The sequence below is a fragment of the Astatotilapia calliptera genome, chromosome 4 (assembly GCF_900246225.1).
Source record: "Astatotilapia calliptera chromosome 4, fAstCal1.2, whole genome shotgun sequence".
Classification (NCBI taxonomy): Eukaryota; Metazoa; Chordata; class Actinopteri; order Cichliformes; family Cichlidae; genus Astatotilapia; species Astatotilapia calliptera.
Genome location: NC_039305.1, coordinates 14020097 through 14031912, shown reverse-complemented (window position 1 = coordinate 14031912; position 11816 = coordinate 14020097). Strand labels below are relative to the sequence as shown.

General features: G+C 40.3%; 1 protein-coding gene across 1 annotated transcript; it reads left to right on the top strand.

Annotated features, from left to right (window-relative positions):
- The first annotated feature begins 7572 nt into the window (after nucleotides 1-7572).
- On the top strand, nucleotides 7573-11258 carry LOC113020729 (cytochrome P450 2K1-like). Its single transcript, XM_026164933.1, has 9 exons — nucleotides 7573-7853; nucleotides 7952-8114; nucleotides 8198-8347; nucleotides 9393-9553; nucleotides 9899-10078; nucleotides 10162-10303; nucleotides 10399-10583; nucleotides 10684-10825; nucleotides 10906-11258. The coding sequence occupies exons 1-9, from the start codon at nucleotides 7659-7661 to the stop codon at nucleotides 11091-11093; spliced, it is 1506 nt and encodes a 501-aa protein (XP_026020718.1). The 5' UTR covers nucleotides 7573-7658; the 3' UTR covers nucleotides 11094-11258.
- Nucleotides 11259-11816: the final 558 nt, after the last annotated feature.

Sequence of the window (11816 nt, the reverse complement as noted above, 5' to 3'; positions counted from 1 at the left end):
AGCCAAGATTTGAGCTTCCAGGGAAACTTTATTGAACAGATTAACTGCTGCAGTTTCACTACTTGACAATAAACCCCCCCCCCCGCCTGTGCCGTTTGGTTCTTTTGCCATCAGAATTATTGTCTAAAGGCAAAGAAAGATGCCCAACAGATTTACTTTACCAAATGGACCATCCCAGCCTTGCTGTATTGGTCTATTTGATTCACCTTTGGCTCCAGGACCCGACAAGCAGCCACCAGGAGTGAGCCGGTGTGTACCTGGACGCCCATCCCCAGACACAAAACCCACCAACGCACCGATGTCTGAGGGCGCCTGCCACTGGCAGGGGAAGTGGTGGGGGGAGATAGGCCTCCATACCTTGGAGGGCCTGAGATGTCCCTAGAGAGGTGGCGTCTGATACCCAACCTGACATATAGACACAGACAAACAGGCACACACAGATACAAACATCCATTCCCACCCTCATGCTCTCATATGCAATTACTCAGCACTCACCCAACGTGGAGACAGACATAGAGAGACACTGTACACACAATCACACTCCCCAAGCGTACTCTAAGCCCCAGGTCTAGGTACCCTTGCCCCTGGAGGGGGAAACTGCACCCAAACCCAAGTAGTGTTACCCTCCTCCCTGGGGTGGAGAGAAGCAGACCGCCCCGACTCTGCAGCAGCAGGGAGGCCCCACATTCCAGATCCCAATCAGACGGCCAACTCCTCCTTCAGGGAGGCAGCTGGAGATAGGGAGGGAAGGAAGGGAGGGGCCAGCTCCCTCGCTGACACCAGTAGGCACCCCCATACTCTTCAACCCACCAGGGCAAGGGGGCCCAGGCCCATCCGGACCGGGGCCCAGTTCAGCAGTGCCGCCCGGCCCCACCACCCAACCCCACCACAGAGAAAACTGCACCCACCCCGTCATCCACTCATCTTCCAGACTACACAAAACAATAGATACCCAGGCTGAGTTCGTCCTCCACCTCTCCTATATCTCCCCCACCTGCAGAGTGAGTTCCTGGAGTTGTTGTACTATACATGTTGTACTATATTTTCTATTTCCATGGACTGTTATGGAATAATTTTATATTGTTCTGGGTTTAATCTTTATAAAAAAGAGCTCTATCGTGTTAATTGGATACTGTAAATACATTTGGACAAAGTAACTCTTCTAATGGCTTTTAATTTTCGTCACTTTGGGTATTTTGTGTTTAAAAATAATATTGTTAAGAAAAAATTCCAAACACATTCACATAAATGATTAAAGTATTAAAGATGGAAAAAAGTGTGTTTAATCTACTTTTGAATTATGATTTTGTAAATGGCTATTAATAACTATGTTTCAGGAAAATAAAATTACAAATTCTTGGCATCAAACTAGAATTTAATGTATAAAATATCAGATAAAATATCTGATATTAGGCCAAAATGAAGATAAAAATTGATTTGGCTAAACTTACAAATGCGTCTTTTACATTTGCAGATCATTCCAGACAAACGTCGAGTTGGTGTTGAATTCTCTTGAAATAAATAAATAAAGTGAAACTTCTGGTATTAAAATTCCTCACGACACCGTTCAGTCCAGCCAGTTTTTATTCTCTGCTGAAATAAAGAAAAGGCAGAGATCAAATTTCTAATGTTGAAAAGGGACATGGTATACAATTAGAGCACTTGTGAGTGTTCTTTGTGTTGTTTTCTTTCCTGTCACCCTTTTGAATCTATGAATCATTAAAATGAGTACATCCGGACAAAACAAGTGCATTCCATTTCTTCTTTTTTTTTAGATTACCCTTTACTGTCTCTGAATTTATCTTGGACAAATGTTGAAAACACATCACATAAGATAACACACACACACACACACGCAAGCCCGTTCAGCTATCTCAGTGAGGATCTTCATTTACATAATAGTTTCCCTAGCCTTTTTGAGAAACAAAAAGGGCTTCAAACTTGTGAGGACCGGTGAGTGTGTCCTCACAAGTGATTGTTGGTTCTCACAAGTATAGTAGAATGCAGATTTCGGTCCTCACAAAGATAGCTAGACAGGAACACGTACACACACACACACACACACACACACACACACACACACACACACACACACACACACACACACACACACACACACACTTTACCTATTGCCATTGAAACATTTGCTTGATAATACCGCTGGAGAAAATTTACACCTATTTAACTTACAGTTTGGTACCCTATACTTTCTTTTGAACAGGTTTAAAAAGTTTAAGTTTTTCCTCTTCTCTATTTGCAATTTTGTTAATAAATGGTTAAAAACCCCCAAATCATTCTATTTTTAGAACAGTTTTTCTTCTACCAGCTATTTATTTGTAGATGCTGTGTTAAACAGGGTAGAAGATTTGCTTATCCAAATAAGAGTGCCATTAATTTCCTTGCGATCTATGGATTGATAATAACTCACAGTGTGACTGGTGAGTTTGGTCTAGTCTGTAACGTCACCTGCGTTAGTGTGTATGGAACGCCAGGACTGCCATAATGAATTAATTAAATACACCATTAAATAATTAATTAAATGTGGCAATAATTAATTAAAATTGGAATTAATTAATTAAATAAATAGTTAATTAATTATTGACACATTTAATTAATTATTTATGTATTTCACATTTTAATTAATTATTGACACATTTCATTAATTATTGACACATTTAATTAATTATTTAATGATATATTTATTTATTTCATTTTGGCAGTCCTGGCGCCTGGCTCTCATCTTGAAATAATTTTATCTGTCAGCCTCACCCATCAAACTCAGGGGGCGGGGTTAACGCTGATCGAGTCAAAACCATTGCTTTGGCCTGGTGGCCATTGTTTCTAGCACACAACAACCGGCATGTGGAAGCTAACAGAACTGAACTTTGAAAAACCCTGTTTGTGTGTCACCAAATACCGTTTTAATATTTTTTTAGCCGAGAATGCAGTGGTTTAATCTTCATGTGTCTGGTCGGTTTGTCAAGATACAGCCTCTTTGCAAAAGTGTTTCGATGATTTCGGAGATGTCTGCCCAGTCTCACGGCAAAGCGTGGGATACACCCGCTCGCCTCGTAAGCAATCCCACCGACAAAGCGCAGGCCCCGGTACACAGCTGTAGTAACCCCCGCTGACTTCTTTTACTGAGGTTATATTTATCGGTGTTTTATTTCCTGATGTTCTTATGTGTCCTACGTGTTTCAGTCGCCAATTCTGAATTATAACTAACATTAAAAACATGTTTAAGGAGGAGAGAGAGCAAATAAATCTGTTTAACATCTGATCTTTGGGTTTTTGTTCAGTAATCAGCGTGACCTGTGTATAAACGCATAAAAGAGATAACGTTGGTGTTTCCGTCATGTAGTAACTGCTGGCTTTAACTGTACGAAGGTTGTTCGACACTATGAAACACATACAGACTTCATGATGTTCGGCTAATATTTTTATTGTGAATATTAATCATGAGGGTAAACGGCCCTGTACACCACGCAGCGAGGTCAGCATGTCCACGATATCCTCAGCTCCATGAGTTAACACAAAGTTTCCCAGCTGACTATCTAACTGCCAACTATTCCAGAGACATGAAAATATACAGCATAAAGAAAAGTGTAAGAGACTCAGCAGCAGATTAGAATAACAGTTATACATTTAATAAATCACCAAATGAATCCAAGAAACGAGCAAACCTGTTCCGACAATTTGAGTTTGTATTCCCTCAGCTGCAGACTCGCTGCTGTTTAAATGTTTGAAAAGGAAGATTAGATATAAACAAACGTCAAACATAGACTCAGTCTGCCTTCACATTTGATATGAGGCCTGCACGTATAGTGGGGCAAAAAGTATTTAGTCAGCCACCGATTGTGCAAGTTCCCCCACTTAAAATGATGACAGAGGTCAGTAATTTGCACCAGAGGTACACTTCAACTGTGAGAGACAGAATGTGAAAAAAAAATCCATGAATTCACATGGTAGGATTTGTAAAGAATTTATTCGTAAATCAGGGTGGAAAATAAGTATTTGGTCACCTCAAACAAGGAAGATCTCTGGCTCTCACAGACCTGTAACGTCTTCTGTAAGAAGCTTTTCTGTCCCCCACTCGTTACCTGTATGAATGGCACCTGTTTGAACTCATCATCTGTATAAAAGACACCTGTCCACAGCCTCAAACAGTCAGACTCCAAACTCCGCCATGGCCAAGACCAAAGAGCTTTCGAAGGACACCAGGAAAAGTATTGTAGACCTGCACCAGACTGGGAAGAGTGAATCTGCAATAGGCAAGCAGCTTGGTGTGAAAAAATCAACTGTGGGAGCAATCATCAGAAAATGGAAGACATACAAGACCACTGATAATCTCCCTCGATCTGGGGCTCCACGCAAGATCTCATCCCGTGGGGTCAAAATGATCATGAGAACGGTGAGCAAAGATCCCAGAACCACACGGGGGGACCTGGTGAATGACCTGCAGAGAGCTGGGACCAAAGTAACAAAGGTCACCATCAGTAACACACTACAACGGCAGGGAATCAAATCCCGCAGTGCCAGACGTGTTCCGCTGCTGAAGCCAGTGCATGTCCAGGCCCGTCTGAAGTTTGCCAGAGAGCACATGGATGATACAGCAGAGGATTGGGAGAATGTCATGTGGTCAGATGAAACCAAAGTAGAACTTTTTGGTATAAACTCAACTCGTCGTGTTTGGAGGAAGAAGAATACTGAGTTGCATCCCAAGAACACCATACCTACTGTGAAGCATGGGGGTGGAAACATCATGCTATGGGGCTGTTTTTCTGCCAAGGGGACAGGACGACTGATCCGTGTTAAGGACAGAATGAATGGGGCCATGTATCGTGAGATTTTGAGCCAAAACCTCCTTCCATCAGTGAGAACTTTGAAGATGAAACGAGGCTGGGTCTTCCAACATGACAATGATCCAAAACACACCGCCCGGGCAACAAAGGAGTGGCTCCGTAAGAAGCATTTGAAAGTCCTGGAGTGGCCTAGCCAGTCTCCAGACCTCAACCCCATAGAAAATCTGAGGTGGGAGATGAAAGTCCGTGTTGCTCGGCGACAGCCCCAAAACATCACTGCTCTCGAGAAGATCTGCATGGAGGAATGGGCCAAAATACCAGCTACTGTGTGTGCAAACCTGGTAAAGACCTATAGTAAACGTTTGACCTCTGTTATTGCCAACAAAGGTTATGTTACAAAGTATTGAGTTGTATTTTTGTTATTGACCAAATACTTATTTTCCACCCTGATTTACGAATAAATTCTTTACAAATCCTACCATGTGGATTCATGGATTTATTTTTTTTTCACATTCTGTCTCTCACAGTTGAAGTGTACCTCTGGTGCAAATTACTGACCTCTGTCATCATTTTAAGTGGGGGAACTTGCACAATCGGTGGCTGACTAAATACTTTTTTGCCCCACTGTATAGTGGCTGTGTCCTGTTTTAAGATCATACATGCAAAATTGTTGTCTGACCTCCGTCGATCCAGCCGCTCAGAGTCCATGGTTACCATGGTTACTGCATAAGCAGCTATAATGTTAACAGCTGGCACTGAGGAAACCTCCCGGCAGCATGGGTGTTTATGTTTTTCATTGCAAAAGAACTGTCTGAATGGTTAACTGACGTTAACTTGGATAAATTATAGTTAAGGAGTATCACAGATAACACCTACGTGAGCTGTGCGACTGTTCACCACTACACTGAAATCAGCAGGCTATTACTGAAATACACATGCTATATCATAAACTATGATATAAATAGGGAGGTCCTATTAACATGTTTAGTTTTAAAGGACACCTTCCTGCCTTTAGACTCATTCATGAGCAGTATTAGTTTTTTTCTAACATCCAGAAGTCTGCACGATGTGTTTCATAGTTTGTAACAAGCCTTTGACAGGTAAACATAACATGACCGAAAAAGCAAAAAAAAAAAAGAAAAAAAAGAAAAAAAAAAGAGGGAGAGAGTGTTGACATAAGAAGAGAAAATGCTCTCAATTATGGAGACAGGCAAATGGTTCATTTATGTCTGATGTGATTATTCCTCCCTAAATATCGTCGGTGAAGTTTGCCATGCACGTCAGATTTTCCTGCGCATTTTTATACCTCTGCCAACAGAGAGAGAGAAAAAAATCACATTCTAACAGACAGCTGGTGCTTAGAATACAGTTGAATAACTATTAAAAAACAGATGATATTTAGATGATAGTTCAGTCTAACACATGTGCCAGTGAACCATTAAACGTCTGTGAAACTATGCAGTTATGAAACGTAACTTTAACCTCAGCCAAACCGATTTGCTCAGTTGTAAATAAAACAGCGAAGTAAACGTGACCCGACAGACAGAACCTGAGTGAATGAAGTCCAGCGTTTAACCACTGAGAGCTAAAACTCAGCTGAGGTTTCAAAGCTGTGTGCCGGTGATTGGACATCAGCCGCTGATGAAGCTGGTTCGCCTATAAAGTGCTCTGTAAGGAAACAAGCTCCAGCAGCTCTGCGCTCTGGGAAAACACTATATTTACTTATCTTGTGCAGAAAAATGCGCTGACATTGCTTTATATCGAGCACCGGCTGCCCAATTAAACTGTGACTATCACCAGGTAATGTAGGCGTGTTTCTTGAATTAGCAGCAGGTGTTAAACAGCTGACTGATGAGGAGGAGGATGCATGCAGGTAAACTGAGGGTCTGTTGAGCTGATCGCTGCTTCGTGAGAAAAATGTCAGCTCGTTCTTTATGTTACAGAAGCACAGAGACACAGGACCAGGCGGAAAGAGACGATCGTTCGGTGAAAATGAGAATCTGCGAATGCAACATGTGGAACACGGAGAGTGGAATATGTAAACAAACCGGTTAATGTAACCCCCTGGGTGCACTCTGCATGCTAATTGTTAGCAGAGCTAGTGAAATCTCTGAAAACATCTGAGCACTTTTGCAAACATGTTCTATGTCGACAACCTGACCAGACATACGTCGCGACAGTCGCGGCTAAAACACTGTTAAAAGTGTAGCTGGTGACAGAAAAACGGGGTATTTTAAAACTACACCACCACCATCGCTGCCTGTGATTTGATCTGCATTCTGGGATACCTGGCTGCCCCAAGTCTACACAAGCAATCGATTATCTTGGATCGACCTGTTTTGACTTACTTTGCACGGCAACCAATCAAATGTTAGAGAAGCTGCATGGGCAGCGTTAACCCCGCCCCCTGAGTTTGATGGGTGAGGCTGACAGATAAAATTATTTCAAGATGAGAGCCAGGCGCCAGGACTGCCAAAATGAAATAAATAAATATATCATTAAATAATTAATTAAATGTGTCAATAATTAATTAAAATGTGAAATACATAAATAATTAATTAAATGTGTCAATAATTAATTAATTACATGTGTCATAACTATTTATTTAATTAATTAATTCCAATTTTAATTAATTATTGCCACATTTAATTAATTATTTAATGGTGTATTTAATTAATTCATTATGGCAGTCCTGGCACTCCATAAGTGTGGGGCAAAATTTGCAAAACAGGAAATTCTTGTTCTGACATGCCGACTTGCTGCCTGGTGTTTCAGTGGGGAGTGCTTTACACTCAGTGTTAGAACACTTGTGAAAGTGTTTATTTCTGAAAAGCAGAAAAGGAAGCTTCCAGGATCATGCTTGAAGAGCTTTTTAAGTCCTCCACTTCCGTTTTGCTTTTGGGGGTCATCATTGGCCTGTTGATCATTCAGATTCTTTTATCCAGCTTCAGCTCTAAAGAAAGGAGAGAGCCTCCAGGACCCAGACCTTTTCTTCTGCTCGGTAACCTGCTGCAGGTCGATCCCAAGAGGCTCGACAAATCTCTCTTTGATGTGAGAAACTTTAAAAAAAACAAAACTTAGACAATACAATTTTGTCATTGTTGTTTCGGATTATGAATCTCACCTATGTGCACATGATTTCTGTTCAGCTGTCTAAAACATATGGACCAGTGTTTACAGTCTACTTTGGACTAAAGAAGGTCATAGTCATAGCAGGTTACAGGGCAGTCAAAGAGGCTCTAGTAAACCATGCTGAAGAGTTTGGAAACAGAGAAGTCACGCCCGTCTTCTATGACTTTAACAAAGGACATGGTAAGAAAATCCTCTTTGAGTTAGTGACTTTATTTATTTTCTCATTTTCTTCTTGTTAAAAAGACAGTTTTATCTGCTTCCAGGAATACTATTTTCCAATGGTGACTCGTGGAAGGAAATGAGGCGCTTTGCTTTAAGTACCCTGAAAGATTTTGGAATGGGCAAGAGGATTAGTGAGGGAAAAATCATTGATGAATGTCACTATCTGATCCAAGAATTTAAACAGCATCAAGGTAACATGAGCTCTACTGAACAATTTGACAAGTTCAAACACAATCACATTGGTTAAACAAGTGACTCAATAAACAAAATACTTAGTAACCTTAGCAGAGAGGAATATAAATATACCCATGGCCATTTCATTAGGTACACTATGCTCGTACTGGGTTAGAGACGATTTTGGGCTCAGAAGTGGTTTAACTCATCATGGCACAGATTCAACAAGGTGCTGGAAACATTTCACAGATTTTGGTCATTAACGGTTCACTGTTGTAGATTTGCCAGCTTCACATTGTGGATTTAAATCCCACATCCCACTACATCCCAAAGGCACTCTCTATTGGACTTTGATCTGTTGACTGTGAAGAGCATTTGAGTACAGGGAACTGTACTCAAACTGTCTGTGCAATCTGTAGCCTTACTTTCCTGTTCTTATCTGACAGGAGTGACACCTTGTGTGCCCATCTCTTGCTGTTAGCCCATCTGCTTCAATGTTCAACATGTTGTGCATTCAGAGATGCTCTTCTGCATACCTTGTTTGCAACACGTGGCTTTGTGAGTTACCATTGCCCACCTCTTAGCAGTTTGAGAACTGTTGTTTGCTGGATATTTTCTTTTTTTTGACAATTTTTTTGTAAACCCTTGAGTAGATTTTGCTGGAAAATCAGAGTAAAAACGTAATCATTCATCCTCATTCTGATGCTCATTTTGAACCTCAGCAGGTCTTCTTGACCATGTCTACATGCTTAAATGACAGTGAGATTGTTGTGTTGACAAGCAGTTGAACAGGTGTGCCCAATAAAATGGTCAGTGAGTGGATATTAACATTATTTTGCTCAACTAACAATACATTTACATTTTTGGGTTATGATGTCTAACACTTCACAATAATCCTACTTTAGTTGAAAAAAAAAAAGTAACCTTAACACTGAGTCAGAACAGCCAGTATGACATTAATGCTACATTATCTCAAAGTGAGCCTAAACTGAGGTATTTATAATGTGTGGCAGTTCATTATATATTTTATATCTAATTATTTCTAACTATTTTTTATTACAGGGAAAGCCTTCAACAATAGGCAGACACTAGTTTATGCTGCTTCAAACATTATATCAGCTATAATGTTTGGAAAGAGGTTTGAATACAAAGATCCTGTCTTCCAAGCTATGGTGGAAAGAGACAATGAGTCCATCCGTCTGACGGGCTCAGCTTCCCTTCTGGTACTTATATAATTTAATGCTGACATGGAAAATCAGTACAGATATACATCTCTTCTGAAATTAGAAATTGTAAGATTTTCCTTATTTGTCTAATGAATTCATTTAAATGTTAACAAGACAAACATGTTCAATTAATAGCACAACAATGTGTAGAAAAGCATCATTACACCTCTTCAAACATAACGAAAATGGCAAATATTCCAAGATTATCAGCATCAGGATGAATATGTCAAAATTTGAAACCCATGTTCAAACAATAATAAGTAAATGAGGCTCAACTGGGGCTCATGATTTTCATAGTTATGTTTTCTGGCTATAATTTATTTGTATTGGTCACTCTAACAGATATACAACATAGTTCCGTGGCTGGGTCCATTTCTTAAAGACTGGAGGGATTTGATGAAAAATATTGAAGACAACAAGGCGGAGATGAAAAGGATCATAGGAAACCTTAAAGAGACTTTCAACCCTGAGATGTGCAGATGCTTTGTTGATGCGTTTCTGATTCATAGGCAAAAACTGGAGGTGAGGTATCAGCGGTCACTCCAGTCCTATACTGTTAATGTTGTTCATTAACGGCATTTACTCTTCTCCATATGTCGTGCTAGAAGTCTGAAATCAAGGATTCACACTATCATGATGATAACCTGCTCTACAGTGTGATAAATCTGTTTGCAGCTGGAACCGATACCACAGGAAATACACTTCAGTGGTGTCTGCTGTACATGGCCAAGTACCCTCATATCCAAGGTGCAGAAATTCCTCGCCAGGCTTGTTTCAATTTACATGAACTTAAAAAAAGGTCACATATTGTTAAATTTGATTTATATTTCATTTACATGCAGACCAGGTTCTGGAAGAGCTGAACAGGGTGGTTGGAAGTCGACAAGTTTGTGTCGAGGACAGAAAGAACCTGCCGTACACTGATGCTGTTATCCATGAGTCACAAAGACTTTGCAACCTTGTTCCCATGGCTATTCCTCACAGAACCAGCAGAGATGTTTCCCTTCATGGCTATTTTATCAAAGAGGTTTGCTGCTAACATTTATTCCAGTGAACACAAATTCGTTTTTCTTTCTTTGTTATATATTAACTTACATTTTGAACATTATGCTTTACTTCTGCTACAGGGAACTACTGTATTTCCCCTTCTCACTTCAGTCCTATACGATGAGAGTGAATGGGAGAACCCGTTTACTTTTACCCCTTCTCATTTCCTTGATCAGGAGGGTAAATTTGTCAGGAGAGATGCCTTCATGCCATTTTCTGCAGGTGCCATTAAAAAAACCCCAAATAAACAAATATGTTACGCTTGCATATACCTAAGACTATTTTCACCTCTGTCCTTGCAGGGCGCAGGGTGTGTCTCGGAGAAGGTCTGGCCAGAATGGAGATCTTCCTGTTCTTCACGTCTCTCCTTCAGCACTTTCGATTCACGCCCCCTCCTGGAGTTTCAGAGGATGAACTGGACCTGACACCAGTTGTGGGCTTCACACTCTCTCCTTCACCTCAGAAGCTGTGTGCTGTCAGACGCCAATGAAAAAGAACCAGAAATTTTTGATAACTGTGTGTTTTTCTTATGAATTAGCATTAGTCTATAGAGTGAAGTACCTGTAAATCTAATGCACAGTGATGGTATTCTATGCACTGACATCTACTTTAGTCTACATATCCTCCTTGATTAATCCTTTCTAAAGACAAATTAAGACCAATAAAAAGACTACTGCTTTCAAAACAGCAGTCTTTTTATTGGTCTCAATATATCTACGCTTATGTTTGTATTGTAAATAAAGTAAATTCATGCTAACACATACACAGTTTCTGTGTTTAACTATTGAATGATATTTTGCAGAAACAGGTTATGCAGAAATGTTACCATGGCAATATTGCTGAAAGATTGCATCAAGCCTCTGATTTAGGCCAAAGGTTACTACACAGTTACAGAATAGCAGCCTATTATTGCTAAAATCAGCACATTTCAGCTGGGGCCCTACCTGTGTCTGCAGAAGTTCCCCTGCCATTGTTTACTTAAATTACAGAGCCCTGACCATGTTTTTCTCATGACTTTAACTCCAATCCAACAAGCAGAATGGAGACCACACTAATTCAGAGTTCGGACATTTAAACTGTATCAGTCCTTGTTACAGCGTTCGCTTACTTAATAACATAATAACATGTAAGCCACAGACTAAAGTCTCTTTTACTACAGGGAGTGCAGAATTATTAGGCAAGTTGTATTTTTGAGGAATAATTTTATTATTGA